This window comes from Columba livia, chromosome 12, assembly GCF_036013475.1.
Source record: "Columba livia isolate bColLiv1 breed racing homer chromosome 12, bColLiv1.pat.W.v2, whole genome shotgun sequence".
NCBI classification, from domain to species: domain Eukaryota; kingdom Metazoa; phylum Chordata; class Aves; order Columbiformes; family Columbidae; genus Columba; species Columba livia.
Window position 1 is genome coordinate 2,843,347 of NC_088613.1, and position 22,512 is coordinate 2,865,858.

The 22,512-nt window shown below is 56.2% G+C and overlaps 2 protein-coding genes across 5 annotated transcripts; one reads left to right on the top strand and one right to left on the bottom strand.

Moving 5' to 3' along the window:
• The first annotated feature begins 491 nt into the window (after window positions 1-491).
• Window positions 492-7,768, top strand: PLP1 (proteolipid protein 1). 2 transcript variants are annotated; one of them, XM_005511841.3, is made up of 7 exons: window positions 492-650; window positions 2,955-3,141; window positions 3,614-3,875; window positions 4,669-4,837; window positions 5,034-5,107; window positions 5,219-5,284; window positions 5,742-7,768. In XM_005511841.3, exons 1-7 carry the CDS (start codon window positions 647-649, stop codon window positions 5,811-5,813), a joined length of 834 nt encoding a protein of 277 aa, XP_005511898.1. In that variant the 5' UTR covers window positions 492-646; the 3' UTR covers window positions 5,814-7,768. The 2 variants fall into 2 exon arrangements, with proteins under 2 accessions (XP_005511898.1, XP_005511899.1); XM_005511842.3 differs by having other exon boundaries at window positions 3,614-3,770.
• Window positions 7,769-12,271: 4,503 nt separating this feature from the next.
• Window positions 12,272-17,605, bottom strand: RAB9B (RAB9B, member RAS oncogene family). Of its 3 annotated transcripts, none has more exons than XM_065077426.1 (3): window positions 17,500-17,605; window positions 15,870-15,940; window positions 12,272-15,657 (listed from the first exon to the last, which is right to left on the bottom strand). In XM_065077426.1, the coding sequence occupies exon 3, from the start codon at window positions 15,624-15,626 to the stop codon at window positions 15,021-15,023; it is 606 nt and encodes a 201-aa protein (XP_064933498.1). In that variant the 5' UTR covers window positions 15,627-15,657; window positions 15,870-15,940; window positions 17,500-17,605; the 3' UTR covers window positions 12,272-15,020. The 3 variants fall into 3 exon arrangements, with proteins under 3 accessions (XP_064933498.1, XP_064933499.1, XP_064933500.1); XM_065077427.1 differs by having other exon boundaries at window positions 17,522-17,599; XM_065077428.1 differs by lacking the exon at window positions 15,870-15,940 and having other exon boundaries at window positions 17,500-17,592.
• Between the last annotated feature and the right edge of the window lie 4,907 nt (window positions 17,606-22,512).

Below are 22,512 nucleotides of genomic sequence, written 5' to 3' on the forward strand. Positions count from 1 at the left end.
GGACCCCATGGCTGTGCCCACCCGAGCGCCTTTCCCCCACGGGGGTCAAGGGGCTGGGGAAAGTGGCCACAAGATTACCAGTGTAAGGGGGAAAACCCCCCCAGTTTGGAGCACCCAGGGTCAAAAGCATGTCCCTGGGATGAAGGACCCCACTGGCAGGTGCTGGGGGGATTGGGAAGGTGACAGAGGGTCATCACTGCTGTCCCATGGGACTGATGTCCCACACTGCCACAGTGGGCAGCCTGGGGCAAACACAGCCCAGTCAGGGCCAGGGGCTCCCCAGAGCTACCAGCAAGGGGACCCCCCATGAATACCCCCCACCCCCCAAGCGGCTCTCTGTCTTTTGCAAAAGCCTTTTCCCCAAGAAGCCCTGAGCGGGGCTGTGGGGCGGCTCTGCCCACGCAGCTGCCAGGCACCCGCGAGCTGGCAGCCAAGGGGTGCAGGGGGAGCTGGCGGGGAGGGGCGGGGGCCTGTCCCTTTAAGGGGGGTGGCTGTCACTCAGAGAGCCCTTTTCTTTGCTGGAGAGCAGGACAGGCACCCACAAGGGGAAACACAGGGCGAGGGACTGCCAGGCAGGGGAGGGCTCCAGCAGACAGCACCAAGGCAGCCGAGCGGGCAGTCGAGGGAGTTGACCAAGTCCAGCACCATGGGTGAGTATGAGATGAGGGTGGTGGATACCTAGGGAGATGTCACTGGTGGCTCTGGGGACCCTGTCCCGGAGCAGAATCTCTTGAAACTCTCCTCTGGCACAGGCCATGTCCCGGTGGCCCTGGCATGGCCATGCCAGCCATGGGGGCTGCCAGGGGAGGATGCCTCAGCATGGCAGGGATGATGTTTTCTTCCCAAAGTGTTTTTCTGTCCCTGTGTGCTCATGGGGACATCTGTGGGGACAGATGCCATCCTCACAGCTGGTCTGACCTGAGCCCTGGCCGCATGGGTTGGAGAGATGAGAGCTCCTGCCCGGAGCCGTGAGGTCCAGGCAGGGGGCTGAGACCTGTCACAGCTCGTGCCAGCAGCCTTGGGAAACTGAAGGCACTCCTCCTGCCTCAGTTTCCCTATCGGTACACCAGAGCTAATACTCACCGGCATACCCTGTTCCCAGGGATGCCATGGGCTGCAGGCACCCTGCCTCCTTCTCCTCCTCTTGTCTGCAGTGTATTGTTTGGATCCAGCAGCAGCTGAGCCCGGGTACAAGTCGCGGGATTGTGTGGCACAAGGGCTCTTTCTCTCTTCCCTTCCCCACCTCAGCTTTCCCCAGCGCAGCCTCCCAAAGCCCAGGGGACCAGCGCTGTAGCAGGGAGACTGCCAGGCCCTGTCTATCCGGGGACCCCCAGCTCCCTGGGAGCAGAGTGATTCACCGGGCACCTGCCGCGCCACTTCCCAGGTGGCCAAAGATAAAAAAGGCATGTTTGGCTCAGCACCCCGCTGGCTGTGCAAGGCTGTCCCCATAGGTCCCAGTGAGGTTTGGGGAGCAGCGCTGGCCAGGAGGAGAGGGACCCCCCCAGACTTGCAGCATCCAAGGCAAACAAGCGGGAGGGGTCACAGCACTCCCCCATAGCGCTGCCTTTGTTCCCTGTTTGCTCTCAGCATGGGGCAGGCGCTGGGGTGGCAGTGCCAGGACAATCCCCCATTGTCCTTGGTGTCACTGTGTGACCTTGCTACCAGTGGGGAGGGAAGAGCACTGCTGGCTAGGACCCCATGGCTTGCTTGTCCTTTGAGGGAGGAGATAAGCAAGTCTGGGAGGCGGGAGCGTGGGTTTGGGAACGCTTCCCACGGGTGCCTTTTTCGCATTCAAGGCACAAATGCTATGCCCAGATGGGATGTGCCTGGGACAGCGGGGTGCCAGAGCCCACGTCTTGGGGAAGAGGAGCAGGTTCCCTATGCAGGGTGTCGCACAGCCAGGGCAGCAGGCTATGGCAGCTTAGCTGGAGCCAAACTGATGCTCCAGAGCTGCATGCTGGTGGGTACAAACCCACCCAGCTGCCCACCCCAAATGGGGCAGGACAGTGGCTGGCTGAGCACTTCCAAACCCAGCCCACCAGGAACCTGAGCTGAGGATCCTGCACCTCGGAGCTCTGACATGCAGGAGAAGCAGGTGCCCATGGCACCACTGCTGAAAAAAATTCAGCATTTAGGCGATCCAAGCAGCACACTGGCACATGCCCTCATTTCCCCTACCCACACACAGGTACATGTGCCCTCTTGCCAAATATCTGTCCTGGAGGATTAAATCTATTACACAAGCGCTGGTGTTTGGGGAACTAGCGTGGCTCGTCTCCATAAGCACATCTGCCTGCATAACAGGGCTGCTGCAGTCTGAACTGCTCGCAGGGTGCCAGGACAGGGGACAGGTGCACTCCAGCGTGCCACCCTGAAACACAGGGTGCGTGCCGGCGCCTCCTGTCTGCCTCAAGCCTGGGCCACATCGCTAGGTCTCCATTGGGCTTTGTCTCTGTGGAGGTGCTGGGTTCCCCTGCATCTCTGCTGGCAAAAGAAATACGCAGGCAGCTGGCATCGCTGCTGCCCGCAGCTGGGCTGTGCTGGCAGCAGGGAGCCCATTAGCAGCTTGTTTGCTGAGTCCCGCTGGCATTACGCTACATTGCCTTGTATTTCCATCTTGTTTAGCGTGGGTCAGCACGGCTGGTTCGCCTCAGCCCCTTGTCTGTCTCACCCCCAGGGGCTGCCTTGTGGCCCCAGTGCCCCATGCTGCTGCCACCCCTTGTCCCTGGGTATGCTTGGGTGCAAGTCTGCCCGGCTGCTTAGACATATTTCGGGGAAGCTGCTGGGTTTGGCTCTGCAGCACCGCAATGAACTGTTTCTGGGTTTTCCTTCAACTTGCTTCCCACCTCCTGCTGGGCACGTTCCTTCTCCCACGCTTGCCTGCCCCTGAGCCGCGGGCTCCGGGCTCTCCCTGTCCCAGCGGCCCCGTCCCACCTCACCTCTCTTCTCCTTAGGTTTGCTCGAGTGCTGTGCCAGGTGTCTCATCGGAGCACCCTTTGCTTCACTGGTTGCCACAGGCTTGTGCTTCTTTGGAGTAGCACTGTTCTGTGGCTGTGGGCACGAAGCCCTCACAGGCACCGAGCAGCTCATTGAGACCTACTTCTCCAAAAACTACCAGGACTATGAGTATCTCATCAACGTGTAAGTACCCTGCTGTTGTGCATTGCCCTCACACTGGGCCCCTCACGTCTCCATCTTGCTCTGTGCCGGGAGGAGGTGACCGGCCGGGCTGGCCAGGGCGATGCTGTCACCCGGGCACCATGGGGACCTCAGGCTGTGTTTGCTGCATGCTGGTGCCACGGCTGCATGGCAGGGTCCAGTGGCCACTTGTTTCCATTTCTGAGCCTCGCTAGATGCCCTGGCTAGTGCTGGACCTCAGCACTGGGTAGGTATGGAGGGCATGGTGGAGCAATCAGCAGCCCATAGCCTTGCTCGCTATGGCTTTGCCCCAGCTTGCTCTTCTTACAGCTTCACCCTCTGTTTGGTCCCCCTGGGGCAGTGGGGGGGGTTCAGTAGCAGTGGCCAGGCTGCCCCGGCCATGCTGCATGCAGGGCTGAGCTCCCTGACACTGCCCCGCTGCCTGAGCATCCCTGCCTGCTCCTCTCCCTGGCAGCATCCACGCTTTTCAGTACGTCATCTATGGCACAGCCTCCTTCTTCTTCCTCTATGGAGCCCTGCTGCTGGCCGAAGGCTTCTACACCACCGGTGCCGTCCGGCAAATCTTCGGGGACTACAAGACCACCATCTGCGGCAGGGGCCTCAGCGCAACGGTAACTGGGGGCCCGAAAGGGAGGGGAGCGCGAGGCCCCCAGCGAGCTCACTCGTTGCAGCGGGTGTGTCAGTGTTTGGGAAAGTGGCTAGGACATCCTGACAAGGTGATCTTAACCGGGGTTTGGCACCCCTTCGCGCGCCCACAGCGGGTTCGCCACGCTCGGCGTGGCCGAAAGGCAGGATACTGCGGCCGGTCGGGTTTCGGGGTATCCCAAAGGGAAGCGCAGCCCGGCCACCCTCCCCCAGGCCTGCCATGGTCCCTGGGGACCAACCCAGCCCAAATTTAATGAAACTGCTTCATGTTTAAGCATTGGCATGGAGAGCCATAAGCATCCCTGTGGTGCTGGCAGCCCAAGACTCTCCGGCACCCGGTGCCCACGGTGCCCTGGGCGTTGTGCTCTCCCCTGTGCTTGGGGACCATGACAAAGTGCTGGCGAGAGGACCCCGTGGCCTGGGGGAGCGGAAGGAGACGGCTGCGGTTCCCTCGGGGGCCTGTTGGGGTGGCACCACGAAGGGAGGGCAGGAGATGAACATTTGCACACCAAGGCGGGTTTTTCAACTGCTCTCCTGCAGAGATCAAACCCTGTTGGCTGTGGGTTTTCCCCGTCACACAGGAAGTGGCAGCCACCCTGCTGCTATTGCCGGTCACCCTCACACAGGCATAGCCACCCGCACACCTGGGGCTGGTGCAGGTCGCCCGGCTCATGCTGCCGCTCTGTGCTGGCCGCGTGGGGACACGCCGGGTTTGGCGGGTGGTGTGGAGCCAGATGCAGGAGCATCTCAGTCCCCTGCCTGCCCAACACCCCCTCCTGCCTGGGGACCCTCACGCTCCCCTGTCCATGTTCCCTGGCTGCTCAGTAATCATGGCTCTGCCCCGGCTTGTCCTGCCCCTTGCAGTTTGTGGGCATTACCTACGTCCTGACCATCGTCTGGCTCCTAGTCTTCGCCTGCTCTGCAGTGCCCGTCTATATCTACTTCAACACTTGGACCACCTGCCAGTCCATTGCCAACCCCAGCAAGACCTCGGCCAGCATTGGCACTCTGTGTGCAGACGCCAGGATGTACGGTGAGTGCTGGGTTTGCAGGGCTCGGGGAGGAGGTGAGGGGACGGAGGAGAGGGTCCAGGTGGATAAGGCTGGGATAAAGCAGGGCAAGTGCTGAAGAGCCCTGAAAAACCCGTGTGTGTGTGACACACGTGGCTGTGAGAGCCTGAACAAGCTGGCGCTCGTGCCTGGCTCAGCTGGCTCCTCACGTCTCACCAGGTGTCCTGCCCTGGAACGCTTTCCCTGGCAAAGTGTGCGGCTCCAACCTGCTCTCCATCTGTAAGACCAGTGAGGTGAGCACCTCCAGTCACCCCATGTGTGCTCCCTTCCATGGGTGGCCTTGGCACTGGCCTCCCCAGCTGGCACGTGGGACCCCGGGAGCTCACCCGGCTCTTGCCTTGCAGTTCCAGATGACTTTCCACCTCTTCATTGCGGCCTTCGTGGGGGCAGCTGCCACGCTGGTCTCACTGGTGAGTCAATGTGCCCCTGCCCAGCCGGTCTTCCCCGCTTAGCGAGGATGTGGGGTCAGAGGACAGCAGAGCTGGTGGGCATGGACATGACAGAGCCTGTGCTCGTGTCTTTTTCTGGCACATAAGTGCAGATAGTGAATTCAGGCCATAAGAAGGTAGAGGTGGCTGCTGTAGGGGATCTGAAGAGGCTTCAGGAGACCAGCGGGGAGAGGTCCTGCTGCCCATGCACTGAGTCCTCTGCCTTTCCCCAGCTCTCCTCTTCCTTTACACCAGTGATGAGACACTGCAGTGTCCCGCCAGTGCCGTGGGGCTACAGATCTCTGTGGGGCAAGTGTTGGGCTGGGAGATGCCACCTCGGCAATACCCCAGCGAGGAGACCCACCTCACTTGCCCTCCTCGTCTGTGGGAGCTTTGTTTCTCCTCCTTCCCCTCTCGCTCACTCTCTTCCCACCCACAGCTCACCTTCATCATCGCCGCCACCTACAACTTTGCCGTCCTCAAGCTGATGGGCCGAGGCACCAAGTTCTAGGACGTGTGTTGGAGACCAGCCAGACCAAACACCCTTCTTTTCTCTAACCCCGAGGCTTTAACACTGCAGCCGCCCGACACCAGGTCTCCTGCGTTAACTCTGCCTTCGCTGCTGACTCCCCTCCTCTTCCTCCCTCGCATCCATCGTGCTGAGCGTGACCAGGAAGGAGAGCTTCCCACCAATGGACACCTCTTCATGCACTTTTCTCTCTCTGCTCATCCATAACTGGTTCGCTCTAGGGCCAAGCCCATCAAAACCAGCCAGAGAAGAGGAGGGACTACTCCAGTGTCCCGATGTTGCCTAGGGATGAGCAAAGGCCTTCATGCTTCTGGGAGGAGGAAATCGATGTAGGTTGCTCCATGAGTAGCAAGAGGCTACCTAGAGAGAAAAGGAAGTTGGCCCAGTCCTGGTACCATTGCTAGAGACTCTCCTGGAGCTGTCTGCTGTCACCACCCATGGATGGAGAATAAGAGAAGGATTATTTTTTTTCCCTTTAGCAAAAAAAAAAACAAATTTACCCCAAATTGCCTGCTACAGCCAAGGCAAAGGGAGTTCAGGGCAAGGATCTTCCCATTGTGGAGAAGAGAGTGCTGACCCCAATGCTGATAAAGCCCTAACCCAGCTGCCCCTATTAAAGCCTAAAGGAGTTTGGTGTCTCTGTAGACAAGGGGGACTCTTGGCTTTACCCTCCAGGCAGCAGATAGGTTTGGCCAAGAGGAGACACCTCTGTGCCATGCCCTGGGAGCGTAAAGCCGGAGCCACCCCCGTGGGCAGGGGATGAGCCTCTGGACCACCCGCCCGCCCTGCTCTGCCCGCGCCGCGCTCGCTCTCATCCCTTCACAATGGTGCTCTTCTCCGGGGTGACGTCTGCTTCTCTAACCTCCGCCGTGGCGGAGAGCTTCATTTGTTTCTCACCCATGTCAAACGTTACCTTTCCCTCCTTCTGTCCCTATCTCTTCCCCTCAGGTTTTTTTTTTTCCCCAGCGTTTCCTGCAAGTCAGGACAACTGTCTTGTGTCTGCTGGGGCGGGAGGGACTGGCAGCATCTCGCTTCCAGCAGAAACCCATGAAGGAGCTGAGGAGGGAGGGAGGGAAAGGTGGTGGTTGGGGGTCACAGGGCAGAAACACAGCCTGTCTCTGCAAACCAGATCCTTTCTGGTGCCAGTTCAGTCTTTTCCCACAGAGGGGGCAGCAGGGCAAGGGGTTTGGTGGAGATGACCTCTCTCTCCCCCACAATTGCTCTCCGGGGGCCTCTGGCTGGGTAGCATGGGTCCAACCACACTTGCCAAAATGCTGCTTCCAGTCCTCCCCACCAACTGGTATTTTGTTTCGCTCTTCCCTGTCTCTCCTTAATGCTAATCCTATTGTTTATTTATTGGAGAAACTACTTTCAGTGGCAGACTGTAGCTCCATCTTGCATGGATATTTTTTCCCTTTGTTTGTATTATTATTGTATATTTTTGTTAAGTGCCAGTTTCAGCAGGGGCAAGGATAAAGGAGCAGATCTGCTGAGCAGAGCGTTCAAAGGATCCTTGCCACCAGGAGTGCTGAAATAGGTTGGCCAGGCTACCAACGCACATGGGCTGGGGAGGTGGGAGATGCCAGGAGGGACGGCAGGGTGGGGAGAAACCGGCCAAGAGCTGGGAATCCACATCGATGTGATCTCTCTTGGGGGTTTGCTGGGTTTTTATTTTTTGGTATACGTTTAACAACAAATAACCAGATCCTCCTTCCCACCCTTGTCCCCAGACCCCAAACACACACACACGCACACACGTGTGCGCACACACACACGCAAAAAGAGAGTTAATCAACTGAAAGTGTTTCCTTCATTTCTGATCTAGAATTTCAACTCGTTAACAAGCAATAAAAAGGAGCAAGTTTTTAGAGACTTATCTTACAAGATGTATTTTATAAAAATTAAAGAAAATAAATTAAAATTAAGAACATTCTGAAGATACGTATCTGTCTGTCCATTTGTTGTGCTGGCTTTCCCACCTCTGCCCCCGACCCAGTCAAAAAACAGCAGGGAAGGGGAGGCTGCAGAGGAGAAGGTCCAGGAAGAGCAGCTCTTGCCAGTCCCATGCGTGGGCCAGCATCCCCACAGGACTCTGCCCACCCCTCCTTCCCACCCCAGCCACCAGCTTCATAACCCTGACTTCAAAACCTTTGCTCCCAGCCAAGGAGCCCTTAAAAACCTCTATTTCTCCTCCAGCCACCCAGAGCAAAGCTGGGGCCTTGCAGGAGCTGCTGGGTTGTTTTTGGTGATGTGCTGCTGTCCTTTAATGCTCAGCTTGCACGGTGATAGCCTCTGCCATGGCTCCTCATGCAGCACCTACAGCACCACCACAGCAAAACTGATCAGCACATCTCGAGCAAAGCTCTCCAGCTTGCACCAGGCAATGCATGTGGTAAAAGCACGTCCGGAGCCACGCAGGGTACGTGATTGTCTCACTTGCAGAAAGCCCTGTGCGAAATAAGACGATCTTGTTTAGGCGCGAGGGCGGACTTGACTATCCCAGGGCACTCCATGTCCTGTCCACACGCTGTGTGGGTGGCTGCGTGCCTTTTGCCACAGGGTCATTACCAGTTTGCACAGTGCTGGTGCGTGCGGAGGTCAATGGCTGGTGTCTTTCTACCCCCGATCACATGAATGCTGCCCTTAAACGCACTTTTCCACAGCAGCTGCTCAAAAATTGATTCAAATGCTGCTTCTCTTGGAAATTCCCTCTGTGAGCTGCGCTCAGGAACCTCCAGGGAGTGAGGCTGTGGAGGGATGCGCCCAGTACCACGCTCAAACTCCGGCACCGCTCCTGTTTGCAGCAGATCTGCTTGAGAGGCAGATTTCAGGCACGGCTGGGTGCCTGTGAGCGGCAGGGTGGGCTGAGAGCTGGCAGGCTGTTGTCTACCTGTGCCCAGGACCCTCGCCACTCTTCCTCAAATGAGACTCCAGCCTAAATCCCCCTCTCCTATCTCTCCCTCAGGCAGGCAGCAAAGTTTCCCATGCAGCCCATCTGGGGGAGGTTTAGCTCATGCATTGCTGCTGCCCCAGCTCAGTGCACAGCTGTGCCTGCACCCCAGCCTTGCCCCGGCTCACAGAAACCCGTGGGGCTGCAGGCAGCATCAATAGAACCTTTTGTTCCTTGCATTCCCAGATGCCACCACCCTCCTCTCCCCATGCTGAAAGGGCCTTGTGTGTGCATGATCAGCCACTGGGCCAGAGTGAGCTGGGGAACAAAACACCATCTCTTTCCCCTGGCAACAACTGGTGCCCCCCGTTCGGGGTGAGGGTTGGGGACAGCAGCACGAGGTAGCATGTGAAAGTGGCCAGCATGCTGGGCAAGTCCAAGGGCCGAAGGACAGATGTTGGGTGTGCCCTTGGCTGTGTCCTGCTGCCACCCCACCTGGGGACATGGGACCTGTGCTCACAGCATCTTTGCTGGGCACAAAGTGCCCTCCAGGATCTGGCTGAGAAAACACAGGGAATAAACCCTCTCTTGTGCCAAAAGACCTCTCTGTAAACTGGCCCATCAGGAGACCTCCAAGGAGCAGTGCCACTGCAATCAGCCCCCTGGTCTAGCAGCTGAAATGTGGTTGCAGTTCAGTCCTGCAAAGGCTGGACCAGAAGAAGGGACCCTGGAGCAGGTCCCATGGGGTGCCTTGCTGGCCGGCAGGGAAAGAAACTCCTGCATCCCATGCCCTGCCACTCCAGGGGACAGCTCTGTGCCGCTGCTAGCAAGGGACACTGAGCCAGCCAGGCCTTGGGACAGCAAAGACAGAAACCTCCCAAGGGTAGGCAAAGGAGAGGGGATGGCGGCACTCAAGGCTGTTCGTGTAGGGATGGCCAAGGGTCTGCTCCACTGATGTGGTTTCCAAGGGTGCAGCACCCCCGGACGTTGCTCCCGGGGCCGCCTGCCCTGGCCAAACGGGCCCGGCTCCCCCCATCCCCGCTCCTCCGGCTCCCCCCATCCCCGCTCCTCCGGCTCCCCCCCGCGGCCGCCGCAGCGGCAGCTGCCCAGAGCGTTACTCCGATGCCTTAATTTACAGTGGGCTCTGTCCTACACAACCCAGGAAGGAAATGGCAAGTAAAAACTCCCCTAAAACATCCAGATGCTACCATTCAAAGCCTGTTTGAAAGCCCCTAACTATATAGCAAATTCTTCTGAAGCCCCACAGGCAGGCACAGTCCCTGCCTTTTTCTCTTAGCAAGAGATAGGGCTCAGCCCCAGGGAAAGGCTGTGCAGGATGAGCAGGAAGGCTCAGGGAAGGGAGGCCGTGCTGCAGGCAAACCCAAGGGCTGTCCTGGCTGAGCCCTCCATCCCTCCGCCTGCACCAGCCATGGCAGGGCACGCTCCTGCCGCTCCTCACGCAGCTCCCCCAGCCCTGGCTCCAGTTAGGACAGGGAAAGGGCTGCGAGTGGCAAGGAGTGCCCTGGCAGGGGCCGTAGCTGGCGAGCAGCCCTGCCTGGAGGTCATGGCATGGTACTGCTGCCCACTGTCCCAGAGGAAGGTCTCACCTGCCACCTCTCAGGCACCCAGCTGGCTTCTCTCCATTTCCGTGCACCGTTTGGCTCTGCTAGGGAGATGCCCAGGGACAAGGAGGTAATAGCAAGTGGGAAGTCCTCATGGAAAGGGCTGACAAAGGCAATGAAAAGGACTAAGATTGACAATACCACAGGCAGATGCTGTACTTGGCTGTCTACGAAGACAGGAGTCCTGCATCTGCATGGGGTCCCTAAAAGACCTCTTGAAGCCACCAGGAAAGAGCTGCTCCACCACCCATGCAAGCACTAGGGTCAAGGGGTATCTCCTTCCATCTGCAATTGCTTTTGCCCAAGCAAGCACCTCAGCAGGGAACCCATAATTTCATTGACTTCACAGATTGTCCTAGGCCCCAGTCTGAAGAATCTGATTCCCTGAGGCCTTCGGGCAGCTGCTGTTGGAGCTGCCATCGCATCCCACCTCAGCAGAGCAGGGACTGCCCCCTACCCCAGAGCAGAGTGTGCCAGTGCCCCTAAAACTGACTCCCTGTTAAGAACTGCAGCCTGAAGTGAGGTTCAGATTCTCACAAAATGGCATTTTTAGATCCTCTCTGTATTTTTGCTCATCCCCAAACAGGTGCAAGAACACGTGGTCCCCAGAGATTGCGTTCCTGTAAACTTCCTTACAGCTGTACTGCTGTGAGGAGCCAGAGAGGAGCTGCACTCAGGAAACACATGGTGCACGAGCAGCCTCCATCACCCAGAGCACAACCCCAGGGCACCTGCATCCACACAGGGGTCCTCAGCTGTTCCAGAGAAGATTTCAGTATCCTCAGCCCAAACAGCTGCACAGCCTTACATCTGCACTAACTGACCCAGAGTAGCAAAATCCTCAAGAGGGCTGAGGAAGAGAGGGATGGATGGGACCAGGAGACTCCCCACTGCTCCTCCTCATCTGTAAGCACACAGGGATATGCTGCAGCATTTATTTCACACAGAAGCATCTCACTGCTTTCCTTTGGAGACACTTCTTCGCTCTCCAGGGATTCATCCGCTCCACAACCCATGACAAAACCCACCGAGCCCTCCGCTATTGCTTGCGGCAGCAAATCGGGGAATGAGGGAACAGTCTCATTACCACTTCTGCCCCGCATTTTCTTATAAACATCTCACACCAGAGGAGTCAGTGGTTCTGATGGTTTTAGACAGACAGACCCTCACTGACATGAGACAGCCTCACCCAGCACCTGCGACTCCTCTAAGGCTGGGACTATCTCCCACCAAGTCATGTTGGCTGCTGGATTTCAGCTGTGTTTGGCTGAAATAAGATGCTGAAGGACCCCAGATACTCCAGCCCACATTTAAAATGCAAAATTTCCAAGGACTTGAAACCCTACACTGCTTCTGGAAGCGTGGATAGGCAAGCAGACGTGGGAGAAAAACAAACTAAAAGGTTCTGCCAACAGAAACAGCAGGTGTGGACTCCGCAAACCCAGAGAAAGTCTCCCAAAATAAGCAGCCATCCTGGCAGGACAGCGGAAGAGAAGATTCCCCATATGCCAGTTTCTGTTTCAGCATCCTGTGGAAATCACGCCTGGTTACAACCCCCTGGAGCCCAAGGGACCCATTCCAAGGCTGCAGGAAGAAATCAAAGGAAAGTGGCTGGCTCGCTGCTGAGAGCCCAGGCTGGAAATTAAAATGTAGTGACAGAGAAAAGCAACGTGGAATATTTCTGTTATGAAAGTGTTTTCTGATACATTCTTGAAAAGACAATTACCAGCAGAATCCAGTGAGCAGGTTAAAGTTATATTCCTTCAACTACTCATCTAGCTAGGTACGTTCAGGGATGACCAACCTCTTTGATCCCTCAGTGACTTCTCTCTGCCAGATGCTGTAACCAACCCAGTTCCACATCCCTCAGGAGAACAGGAGCAGATTTGAACTGTGATAAACCCAGAAAGGCAGAGCCACTTCCTGAATTCAGGTGAATACATCCATGTTTTATTTGCTTAAACAAAGGTAGAATCTTGGTTTTACAATGCTAGTTCTGTAGCAATAGCAACAACCGCAGCAGCATGAGTGGACACAAGTAAGGGATGGCTGTTCGCATGGAACTTTGCAACAAAGAGCTGAAAATCCTGATTCCTTTGGAAATTGTGCGTATCATTTACAATAAATTAAACAATTTAAATATATTATACTATACTTTGTTAATGGATTTTTGAAACACACAAGCCTAACAAAATAGGTTTTTCTTAAAAAAAAGTCAATGAACCGATGTCTGTTAGGAATGAAAGATGCTCTGTAACACCCCCTGGCAATATACACTGTCTGCACAGCCTGTGCACAATGACACCAAGCTTCAGCTATCAGCATCAACACACACCCGGGGTACCGTGAACAGCGTGCTGCATCCCTGACTCCTACACCGTGGCTTGTTCAGCCTCTGCCCGCCCCCACAGGACGTACCAGTTCGCACACAGATCCCATGAGATCCACGCTGGGCAAGCAGCAGTTTTGCTGCCCTCTGACAGGGCTGCGCAGCTCACAAGGGCCTGGGCCTGTTCTGACTCTGGGCTTCTGCACAAACCAGGTCCGGGGAAACGTGTCTGTTTGGAGACGTAAATCAGAACACGGGTCACAGCATCTGGGATCTTGAAATATCAAGCAATATTAAACTGAAGAAAAATCTAGAGTCCTGGGGAGGTCAGACATCGAAAAACAGTAACAATAATATCCTGTAAAAATCTATTGCACCTACAGAGGCACAGCTTTCTCTTACACCTCAAGGGACCTGGTTTTCCAGAGACTGCGAGCACTCCCTATCTACCCCTGTGAACATGAGTCTTCAGCCCTGTCTGGAAATCAGACCCCTCTAAAGCACTTTGCATTAAAGCTTCAGTCCCTTCCACACACGGCTGCCCTGCAGAGGACAGGATCACCCTGAGGTCCCCCAGGAGACTCCCTGCGTGCTCAGAGCCTGCTTGGCAACGGGGATCAGCTGCTGCCAGCCAGCACGAGGGCAGAGAGCGCCCTGCTCTACAGCGCAGCGTGAGGCTGCTCAATTTGAGCTACGGAATTGACCATCCAGTAGCCCATCACAGTGGGAATGGCATGCAGCAGCTAGCGGATACGTACCCAGGGAAGCTCTCCCCGCGGCAGGCTCCTGTGTGCTGATGGGCAAAGTCATCGTTTTGGACAAACGCTTGCACGGGAGGTTGCAGGACATGAGGTTATAATGGTAAAGACAGCAGTGAGCAAGCACTCTTCTCTTTGCTACGCAGATAGCTTGGGACGAACACCTAGCAGGGGGCTGGGATCAGCAAAGCCTTGTGTCCTTTTCTGGAAGGTTCCTTGCCCCCTTCAATGCCATTTTTCAGCCACTTTGAGCAGAGGTGGAACCAGTGGGGCTCTCTCCCCAGTGGACTGAGCACAGCTGTCATTAACAAAGGCCAGTTAATTGAGTGGACACCCTCTACCAGTAAAACCTGTCATGTGAATTACAGGTAAAACGTACCACATTCCCCATCAGGCAGTAAGGACCAGGACAATGGCATGAGCCAACTGTGTTCAGCAGCACTGCAGCTGACACAACAGGGAATAATGGGAATGGTTCTATCTTGCAGCATCCAGACGGGAACGTCACTGCTGAAGCAACTGAAGACACTGATCCGCCAGCTAATGAAGCACAGTGGTCACCAGCCTCGCAAACTGAGTGGATTTAACAGCTGACCACGTGTGACTCCTCTAGCCACACGCACACCTGGGAGACATCCCACCAACCTACCATCTGGTCTGCTGGAGCACATCATCTGGACATGGCAATTACTTGTGACAGAAACAAGCTGAAGCTCCATGCTCCAGATCTCCTGAAATCCTGAGTAACCCTAAACCCTTTGACAGGGCCCAGCAAGTGTCCATATAATAGTTTCCATCCAGGTCTTCAAAGTATGAGTGAGATTCAGTGTTGAGCCTCCACAAGAGACAAGGAAACATACTAAACAAGAAGCAGACAGTCCCTCCACACAGTAACACTCATACAAGATGAAGTTAGAAAACCAGACCAGAGACAGGCAGCTACAGAGAAGTGATGCTGCCACATTCAAACAGTGGTCCATCCCTCCTTCATATGTTGCTTCAGGTCAGAGCTCTAACAATTCTCAGCACCACTCAGTCTCAGGGAACAGTGCACTTATCCCAAACAACAGATACGTACATCTCAGCCACTCAGGTATTTAGCATTCTCACAGTCGCATGGGCTAAAGTCTCTACAACAGGTTTTGTTCAGTATGCTGGGCAGACTTTCCTTTGGCAGTAAGGTCATGAGTTTAGTGGGTCTAGTATATTTTTTTTGAGTTCAGGACTAAAATACTCCAAAGAATGTCTAGAGCACTCTCAACTTTGTTCTGCAGGCAGTTCTTGGTACAGATTAGATCACTACTGTCTTTAGAGAATTTAAAGGACTTTAACCTAGTCCTTTAAACCTGCTAAAACAGGCAGAGATGGAAGCAGGACTATGCTCACGTGCTCTTTTAACAGCTCCCTCCTGCAGGTACATGCTCTGTGCCCAAAAACTCCAGCCAGAATTCAGATGGTGCAGCTGCAATTCCCCAGGTGAGCAAAGCACCTATTGTCCTCGTGGTCACTCCTCAGAAAGCCCCAGAGCTGCCCATGCTTGTTCAGATGCAGCTGCCAGCTCGAGTGACATTCCCAAAGCAGAAGCCACTCTTAACAGCATGAAGACCCCGATTTGGAGCTGGAGTGCAGGTCAATGGTGTGGCCCAGCATGCAGTGCTCCAGCTGCTCCTCTACTGCCAGCACCTGTCGCACGGCCTCCTCGAAGGCCACGGCCACATTGGTGTCATCCTTGGCACTAGTCTCCAGGTACGGATAGTTACCATTTTCAATGCACCAGGTCTGGGCCTCCTCCGTGCTCACTTGTCTCTCAAGTTTGTCAATCTTGTTGCCCAGGACTACGAATGGGAAGTGTTCAGGGTCCTTCACGTCAGCATAATGGATGAACTCCTTCTGCCAGTTACTGAGGTTCTCAAAGCTCTGCCGGTCATCCACGCTGAAGGTCAGCAGGCAGCAGTCCGCTCCCCTGTAAAAGGGTGTTCGCAGGCTCTTGAATCTCTCCTGTCCTGCAGTGTCCCAAATCTGGAGGGTCACGAAACGTCCATCCACCTCCAGGTCCCGGTTTAAGAACTCCACGCCGATCGTGTGAAACGCCTGCGAGTCAAACTTGTTGGTGACGTACCGGTTCATGAGGGAACTCTTCCCAACTCCACCATCCCCAAGGAGAATGACCTTTAAGAGCAAGGACTTCCCACTCATTGCAGCAGGACAGGTGCAGTACCAAGGCAATCTGCAGGGTTCAGAAACAGTACAAAACAGCCAATTGACTCAAGGATTCTGCAGAAAGTTGCACACAAAAGAACAGAATCTGGTATTTCCATTCCTATTTCTGAACAAATTTGGTATGTAGGAGATAATCTCTCTTATTAGAGAGACACATTCCCTAAGCAAATCTAAAGGCCTGACATGGAGTAAGAGGTTTGGCTGCTGTTTGTACCGTACCTGCTCTAGAAATTAGTGCTTCTGTCTCCAGGACTGTCCAGGGAACACACCTTCCTCCAGCATAACAGTCACTAAAAAACAAACACCAATCAGCAAGGTTGCCAGAGCTGCACTCAGTGCACTGCTTTTCAATTTATCATGCTGACCCAGCCTGGAAGAGCAACAGCAGAGCTCTAGGAAGCTGAAAGTGCAGTACTGACATCTGGAACAAAACAGGAAAGGACAAGGTGCTGAGGAGAGAATTTCCCTTGCCCTAAGTAAAATGGCACACATCCCATTTCTGAGCAGGGCAGAGCCAGTACATTGTGGATGCTAAACCCAAAATAAGAAAAGAATAAATCGAAGGAGCTCTGGCATGAGCACACAGGCTGTGTAACCCATGACTCCCCACAATCCAGGGGATGTCGATAGCTTTGATCTGCTTGGCCTGCCTACCCACACACTCTGGGATCTGATCTGAGGATTGAACACGTGCCTGAATCTGCCAACCAGAAGAGTGAGCCAGCTGGCGAGAGCCCGGTATGAAAAGAGACAGGATCTGGCTTGTTTACACCTGCAACCACCATTCCTAGGAAGGGTGTGGGCATGGAGTGATGACACCGCCCGACCAACCTCCACCCAACCCAAACCAGGAGCATTCAGCACTCCTACTCCTTCCAGGCCAAAAAAACACCTGCTGCGCTACCTGTGGGGGATCCCGTTTGACTTAGTTCCTGCTCTTTTTCTCAGCTCTTTCAACAGTGCTCACCACAAAGCCAAAATCAGGAACTTCCGCTTCACATTAGTTTCTGTGGAAAGTACAGAAGCTAACTAAAGGCTCACCAATTTCACTTCCCCTGCACAGAAACACCCCAATCAAGCAGGGCTGAGCCAACTTGATGTGCCGTGAGACAGGTGGAAGAGACCCGCAGGATCATCACATCCAGCCATAACCTAACTCCAGCATTAAACCGTGTCCCTAAGAACCTCATCTAAATGCCTTTTAAACCCCTCCAGGGATGGTGACTCCACCACATCTGAGAAGCGTCCGCGCAACCCAGTGGTTCTAAACCAAAGAGCAATATCCAAATGTCACACGAGACAAACAGGAATTGGGCTGATGGCTCTGGGAAACTCTCCTCCAAGCAGGTGAGCTCCTCCTTTCCCAAAGCCTTGCTGAGGGCGGTTTCAGGCGGTCCCTGCCCCCCAACATGCACCATCAGCCCTGACCAGAGTTTCCAATTGGAAATGGTTTGTCAGCAAGCGACTTGCGGACAGTTTAAGAACGACTAACGGTTTGTACCAGGCTGCTCCGGAGCCCGGCAGGCCATCAGGCGACTGACAAAACACGACACAGCCATGACATCCACATCACCAACACTGTTCGCGACCTGCCTCTACAAACCAGCCCTTCGCGAGCCCTTTCGGAGGGCGCCCCGGCCTGGCAGCGGGACCGAAGCCCCTCCCGCAGGCGCAGTGGGAGCCGCACGCTGGGCCCGGCTCTCCCCGGCACCCAAGGCCGGAGGGATGCGCGAGGCCTCCCGCAGCGGGTACCGGGGACAAGAGGCAGCCCGGCAGCCCCAAGGAGGGGTGTGTGCGTGGGCTGGGGGACGCGGTGCCGGGTCCTTACCGCCCGCCCGCCCGCCCTTACCTCCCTCCGCGCCGCCGCCCACCTGCCCGCAGGTGCCGCCTCGGCCCGCGCCGGCGCAGCGCACGCGCCCTGGCGGCGGCGGCCGCGAGAGGCCCCTCCCCGCCCCGCCCCACCGCCCCCTGCGGGAACGGGCGGGCGCTGCCGCAGCAGCCGCCGGTGTGTCGGCTCTGCCGCCTCCTGCCCGCCGCTTGTCGCCCCTCTCTGCCGCCTCCTGCCCGCCGCTTGTCGCCCGCCTGGCGCCGCCGTGCCCTCACAGTCCCCTCCTGTCCCACTTCTACAGTCAGAGTTTCGGTTGGAAGAGACCCTCAGGATCATCGAGTCCAACCATAACCAGACCAGCTCCAGCACTAAACCATGTCCCTGAGAACCTCGACTAAACGCCTTTAAACCCCTCCAGGGATGGTGACTCCAGCACTGCCCTGGGCAGCCTGTTCCAATGCCCGACAACCTTTTCCAGGAAGAATTTTTTCCCAGTATCCAATCTGAACCTCCCTTGGCGCAACTTGAGGCCATTTCCTCTTGTCCTATTGCTTGCTACTTGGGAGAAGAGACCAACACCCTCCATGCTCCAACCTCCTTTCAGGCAGTTGTGACAGCATAAGGTCTCCCCTCAGTCTCCTGTTCTCCAGGCTGAACAGCCCCAGCCCCCTCAGCTGCTCCCATCACACTTGTGATCCAGACCCCCCACCAGCTTCATCACCCTCCTCTGCACTCTCTCTAGTACCTCAATACCTAGATCTCTAGTACCTCACTTTTGTCACTGCATTCCCTGCTGCCCCCATGCCACCTCCCTGCTGCCACCCCACTGCTGGGAGGGCAGGCACAGCGGGACCCCCACCCCGGGGGTGCCACTCACAGCGGAGGCCATGGCACCATCACCACAAAAGGCCATTTCCCGCAGAACGCGGTCCCCTACACAGTGTCACTGCAGCCAGCAGCGGTGGCTGTCCCCAGCCCCACATGTCCCCCCACGCCTGTCCCCCACCCTGTCTGCGGGAGCCCAGCTGCTCCGCAAGCAGGACATGCAGAGATAAATTAACAAATACCACAAATGGCTTCTCCCTGATCCCCCGTTTAGTGCTGAGGGTGGCAAATGGCTGGCAGCTGCCTGAAGGAGTGTGACTCCCCCCCACCATCACCTGTGGGACCAGGAGGGAGAATGTCTTATAGGAGGTTTCTGGGGAAAAACAGCAAATAAAAATATTTCAAATGGTTGAAAGGAAAAATAGTGGTGAGGTCACCCCAGCCTAGGGCAGGTGGAGAGGAGACAGGGAAGGGAGAGCACAATCCTGTGTGGCTGCAGAGGGTTTTGGGGATCAGGAGCCACCTTGCCCCCCACCCAGGCATTGTCAGCTCTTCTCACCAGTGCCTGGTGCCCTCCCAGAAACAGCTCCAAAACAACTCCAAAACTTGGGAACACTTCTCACTGAGGGCTGCAAGATGCCCCGGGCACCTTCCCTGCGGGGGAAAGAGCAGGGACCCCCCACATGGACACCAGGTCTTTTTGGCTGTCTGAACCCAACACCAGTCCCAGTGCTGAGGGGGTGACACAAAAGTGTATCAATTCTCTCCTCCCTGCCAGAAAAACATGAGAGGGGACAAGGATTTTAATTAAAACGGGGATTACAGTAATACCAGCCTCAGTGATCTGTTGGAAGAGGTGGAGAACAGAGAAGCATAGGGGGGTGAGGAAGGGGTGGCAGAGGAGCCTGGGGAATATGAGGATGCTCCTTGGGCAGGTGTTTGAGGCACCAATGTGTGTGCCCGCACCAGGGACAGAAGCGCAGGGTTCTACTGGTACAGGCGGCAGACCCAGCCCACACCCTGAACCGGCCTGGTTCCCCTCACCAGCCCCGCCAGGGCCACGCACCGCCAGAGCCTCCGAGCACAGCGTGCCTCCCCCGGCCAGCTCCCTTTGCGTGGCAGCTGCCTAATCCCATTATTTGTCATTACTTATTTATTAGAGATCTAATTTAGCATGTAAGAATACCGAGGACAGGAGGGGCGAGAGACCTTCTGAGTGAGACCGAGCTGCCAAGACACATCCTGCTAAGGCGAGAGGGGCACGGTGCTCTGCAGCAGCACTCTGCTGTGCCCTGATGCCCTGGACCACTCCAAGTAGGGCTGGCCAACTCCAAAGCCTCTGGGGATGCTGTTTGCAGGACTCAGCATGTCCCTGAAGTGTGGCCAAGGACACCACAGGGCCAGTGGCCCCAACTGAGAGTGTCAGTGGTCAAGGGCCCCCATGTTTCCCCGGGCCGAGCCACTGAGAGCTGTTGGGGTGTCACCTGCCTGTCTGAGCAGGGATGCGCCTGGGCAGGTTTGGCCACTGGCAGCTGTGTTGCTTGGCTGCCTTGCTGAGCGCGGCGACAACCTGTTTGGCATCTGCTGCAGGCTGACCTTGGCCAGACACCAGGTGCCCACCAAGCTACTCAGTCACTGCCTCAGCAGGATGGGGTGGGAGAAAACAAGATGGAAAAGAACTCATGGACCAAGATAAAGGCAGTTTAACAAAGCAAAAGCAAAGGCCGTGTGCAGAAGCAAAGGAAAACAAACGATTTATTCTGTTTCCCACCAGCAGGTGATGTCCAGCCACTTCCCAGGAAGCAGGGTTTCAGTAGGCATAGCAGTTGCTCAGCAAGACAAACGTCATCATAACGAATGCCCCCTTCCCTCCTCCTTTCTCCTAGCCGTTATTGCTGAGCAGATGTTGTATGGTATGGAATATCCCTTTGGTCAGTTTGCGTCAGCTGTCCTGGCTCTGTCCCCTCCCAAGATCTTGCCCACTCCCAGCTTACTGATGAGGGGGGAATGTTGGAGAGCCTTGATGCTGAGAGATACTGCTCAGCAGAAGCCAAAACACTGGTGTGTTACCAACACTATTCAGCCACTAAAGGCACAGCGCTACTAGGACTACTAGGGGGTAATTAACTCCATCTCAGCCAGACTAAATACAGTATCTTCGGGAAAAATGTATTTTATATGTGAAAGGAGACCTCTGAGGAGAGTAACTGTGGCCTGATGGGCTGCAAAGAGCATCACAGCCACCGCCCCATGGCTCTGCCACCCTGGTGCAGTGATACAGCCTGGCTGCACAACCTGGCACAGCTTGTGTGGCCGTGCAGTGGGGAGGTGTCCTGAACCCTCTGCTGAGGAGGTCCGTCAGGGACAAGAGGAAAACTTGATAGGAGGCAAATTGCCTTGCAGCCCCGTGAGGTCCCTCCCTGCTGAGCTGGGAGTGCCGTGGGAGAGGCAGCGCGGAGAGGAGCATGCTCGGGCTGCTGAGCTGTGTCTCTGAGACAGAACACTGCAAGCGGGGGCTTGTCCCAGCTCCCCCGCAGCCCCAGGGCTGGCAGGGGCCGAGCTGCGTGCCACCGCCACAGCCTTCACCCTCACCCATCCCCAGCTTGTCCCTGGAGCCCCTTGCCCGGTTATCAGGGACGTGTTGGGTGACGGGCTGGCAGAGCAGGTAGCACCATAGGAAGAGGCAACCAGCCGTCATTTTACCCTGATGTGGGTAGGGGTTTTTTGAGACAGCAGGAGGCATCTGTTGCAACACACTTATCTGCTGCCCATCACTTCTGTGCCGGTTCCTGGAAAGCCACGTAGGCGGCTGGCAGGCGCCGGCTCGTGGCCTTCCCGGGGGGATCTTCGCCCCCGCTGCAGCAGGCTCTGCTCGGGGACTCGCAGCAAGGGCAGCAGGAACAGAGGAGCGGGACAGAAGGGCTCATGGCATTCCAGCTGCCTCTTGGCAAGGAAAGCGCCTGGGCAGACGGCTGCAGGGAAGCCGCTCCTGCTGCTGCTTCGGAGGTGCCTCCACCCTGCCCACAGGTGATTTTGGGGGAAGCGGCAGAAGGACGTATTCCTGTGCTGTCCCCCTGCCCGTGTCCTGTACTGCGCCCCTCGTGTCCGGCTCGTACCCTGCACCACGCTCTCTGCAGCCAGCCTGGCCCCTGTTCCCCCCAGGCACCGGGATGCTTCCCCACAGACTCATCCAGGCAGGTTTGGAGCTGTGACACCACAGCTCTGCCAGCACCTGGGCTTGGCGACAGCAGTGTCCCTGGGGGGAGGACATTGACTTCTGCCTTGTCCAGATGAAGCGAAGTGACATCATGGGTGACACCCACCACAGAAAGGCTTTGATTTTGTTTTTCCAGCCCTCAAGGTTTCTTCACATCATGCAGGCACACATGCAGTCAATAGCAGTTCCGGGCACCTCTCGCAAGCCCCGGCCAGCCATGCTGTGTTTTGGTGCCTGAATACGTCCCTGCTGCCATCACTGCTGTGGGTTTGAGCCCTTACCTTGTCTCTCCCCAGCTCCCCGGAGTGCCAAACCCCAGCTGCTGCCTATGGAGAGTAATAAATCACAGCGTGCGGGCTATGCACTGGGAGCAGGGGAACAAAATGGCTTTTCATGCCATAATCCTTTGTAATAAAGCACCAGGGGGAAGAAAGATGATGAACAATGTCTTCTGTGTGAGCCAGCTGCTTCCTAAAATAAAGCATTCCTCTCCTCCATCAGCTGCCCCGCTCAGGCACAAGTGCGGGTGCTGCCACACGACACCGGAGCCGCGTCCCCCACGGGAGCACGCACTCCTGCAACTCCCGGCGCAGCCCCGCAGGCCTGCGAGAATCTGCAGAATGCAGCTGGGGGGGCCAGAAACGAGTGTTCAATTCTGGCTGCTCTGGGGAGCGGGCTGTGAGCCGCCAAAGGGCTCAGCACCCCAGGCACCAGCATCACGCACGGCTCTTGGCAAAGGTGGGCGGAAAGCTGCTCCTACCTGCACCCCGTGCTGAGAACAACCTGAGCAAGTGCAGGGAATGCTGCGGGGTGCAGGGTGGCTCAGTGCATAACTCCCCAGCTTTATGTATACCTGGGTGCTGGCAGGAGCTCGGTCGTCACTGGGGCTCTGGAGGAGAAAGAAGGAAGCTCTGAGCGCTCCTGGTTCATCGTTAATTACTAGGGCTGAGCCCTGGCTGGCGGGGGATGAGTAAGCTCCTGCTGGTAAACCT

Excerpts from the sequence above, each read along its gene's own strand:
- PLP1 (XM_005511841.3), top strand. Across the intron at positions 3,876-4,668 it reads GGCTAGGACATCCTGACAAG|TTTGTGGGCATTACCTACGT; the intron begins GTGATCTTAACC and ends TGCCCCTTGCAG. Across the intron at positions 5,108-5,218 it reads CCATCTGTAAGACCAGTGAG|TTCCAGATGACTTTCCACCT; the intron begins GTGAGCACCTCC and ends CTTGCCTTGCAG.
- RAB9B (XM_065077426.1), bottom strand. The coding sequence starts at position 15,626 with ATGAGTGGGAAGTCCTTGCTCTTAAAGGTCATTCTCCTTGGGGATGGT.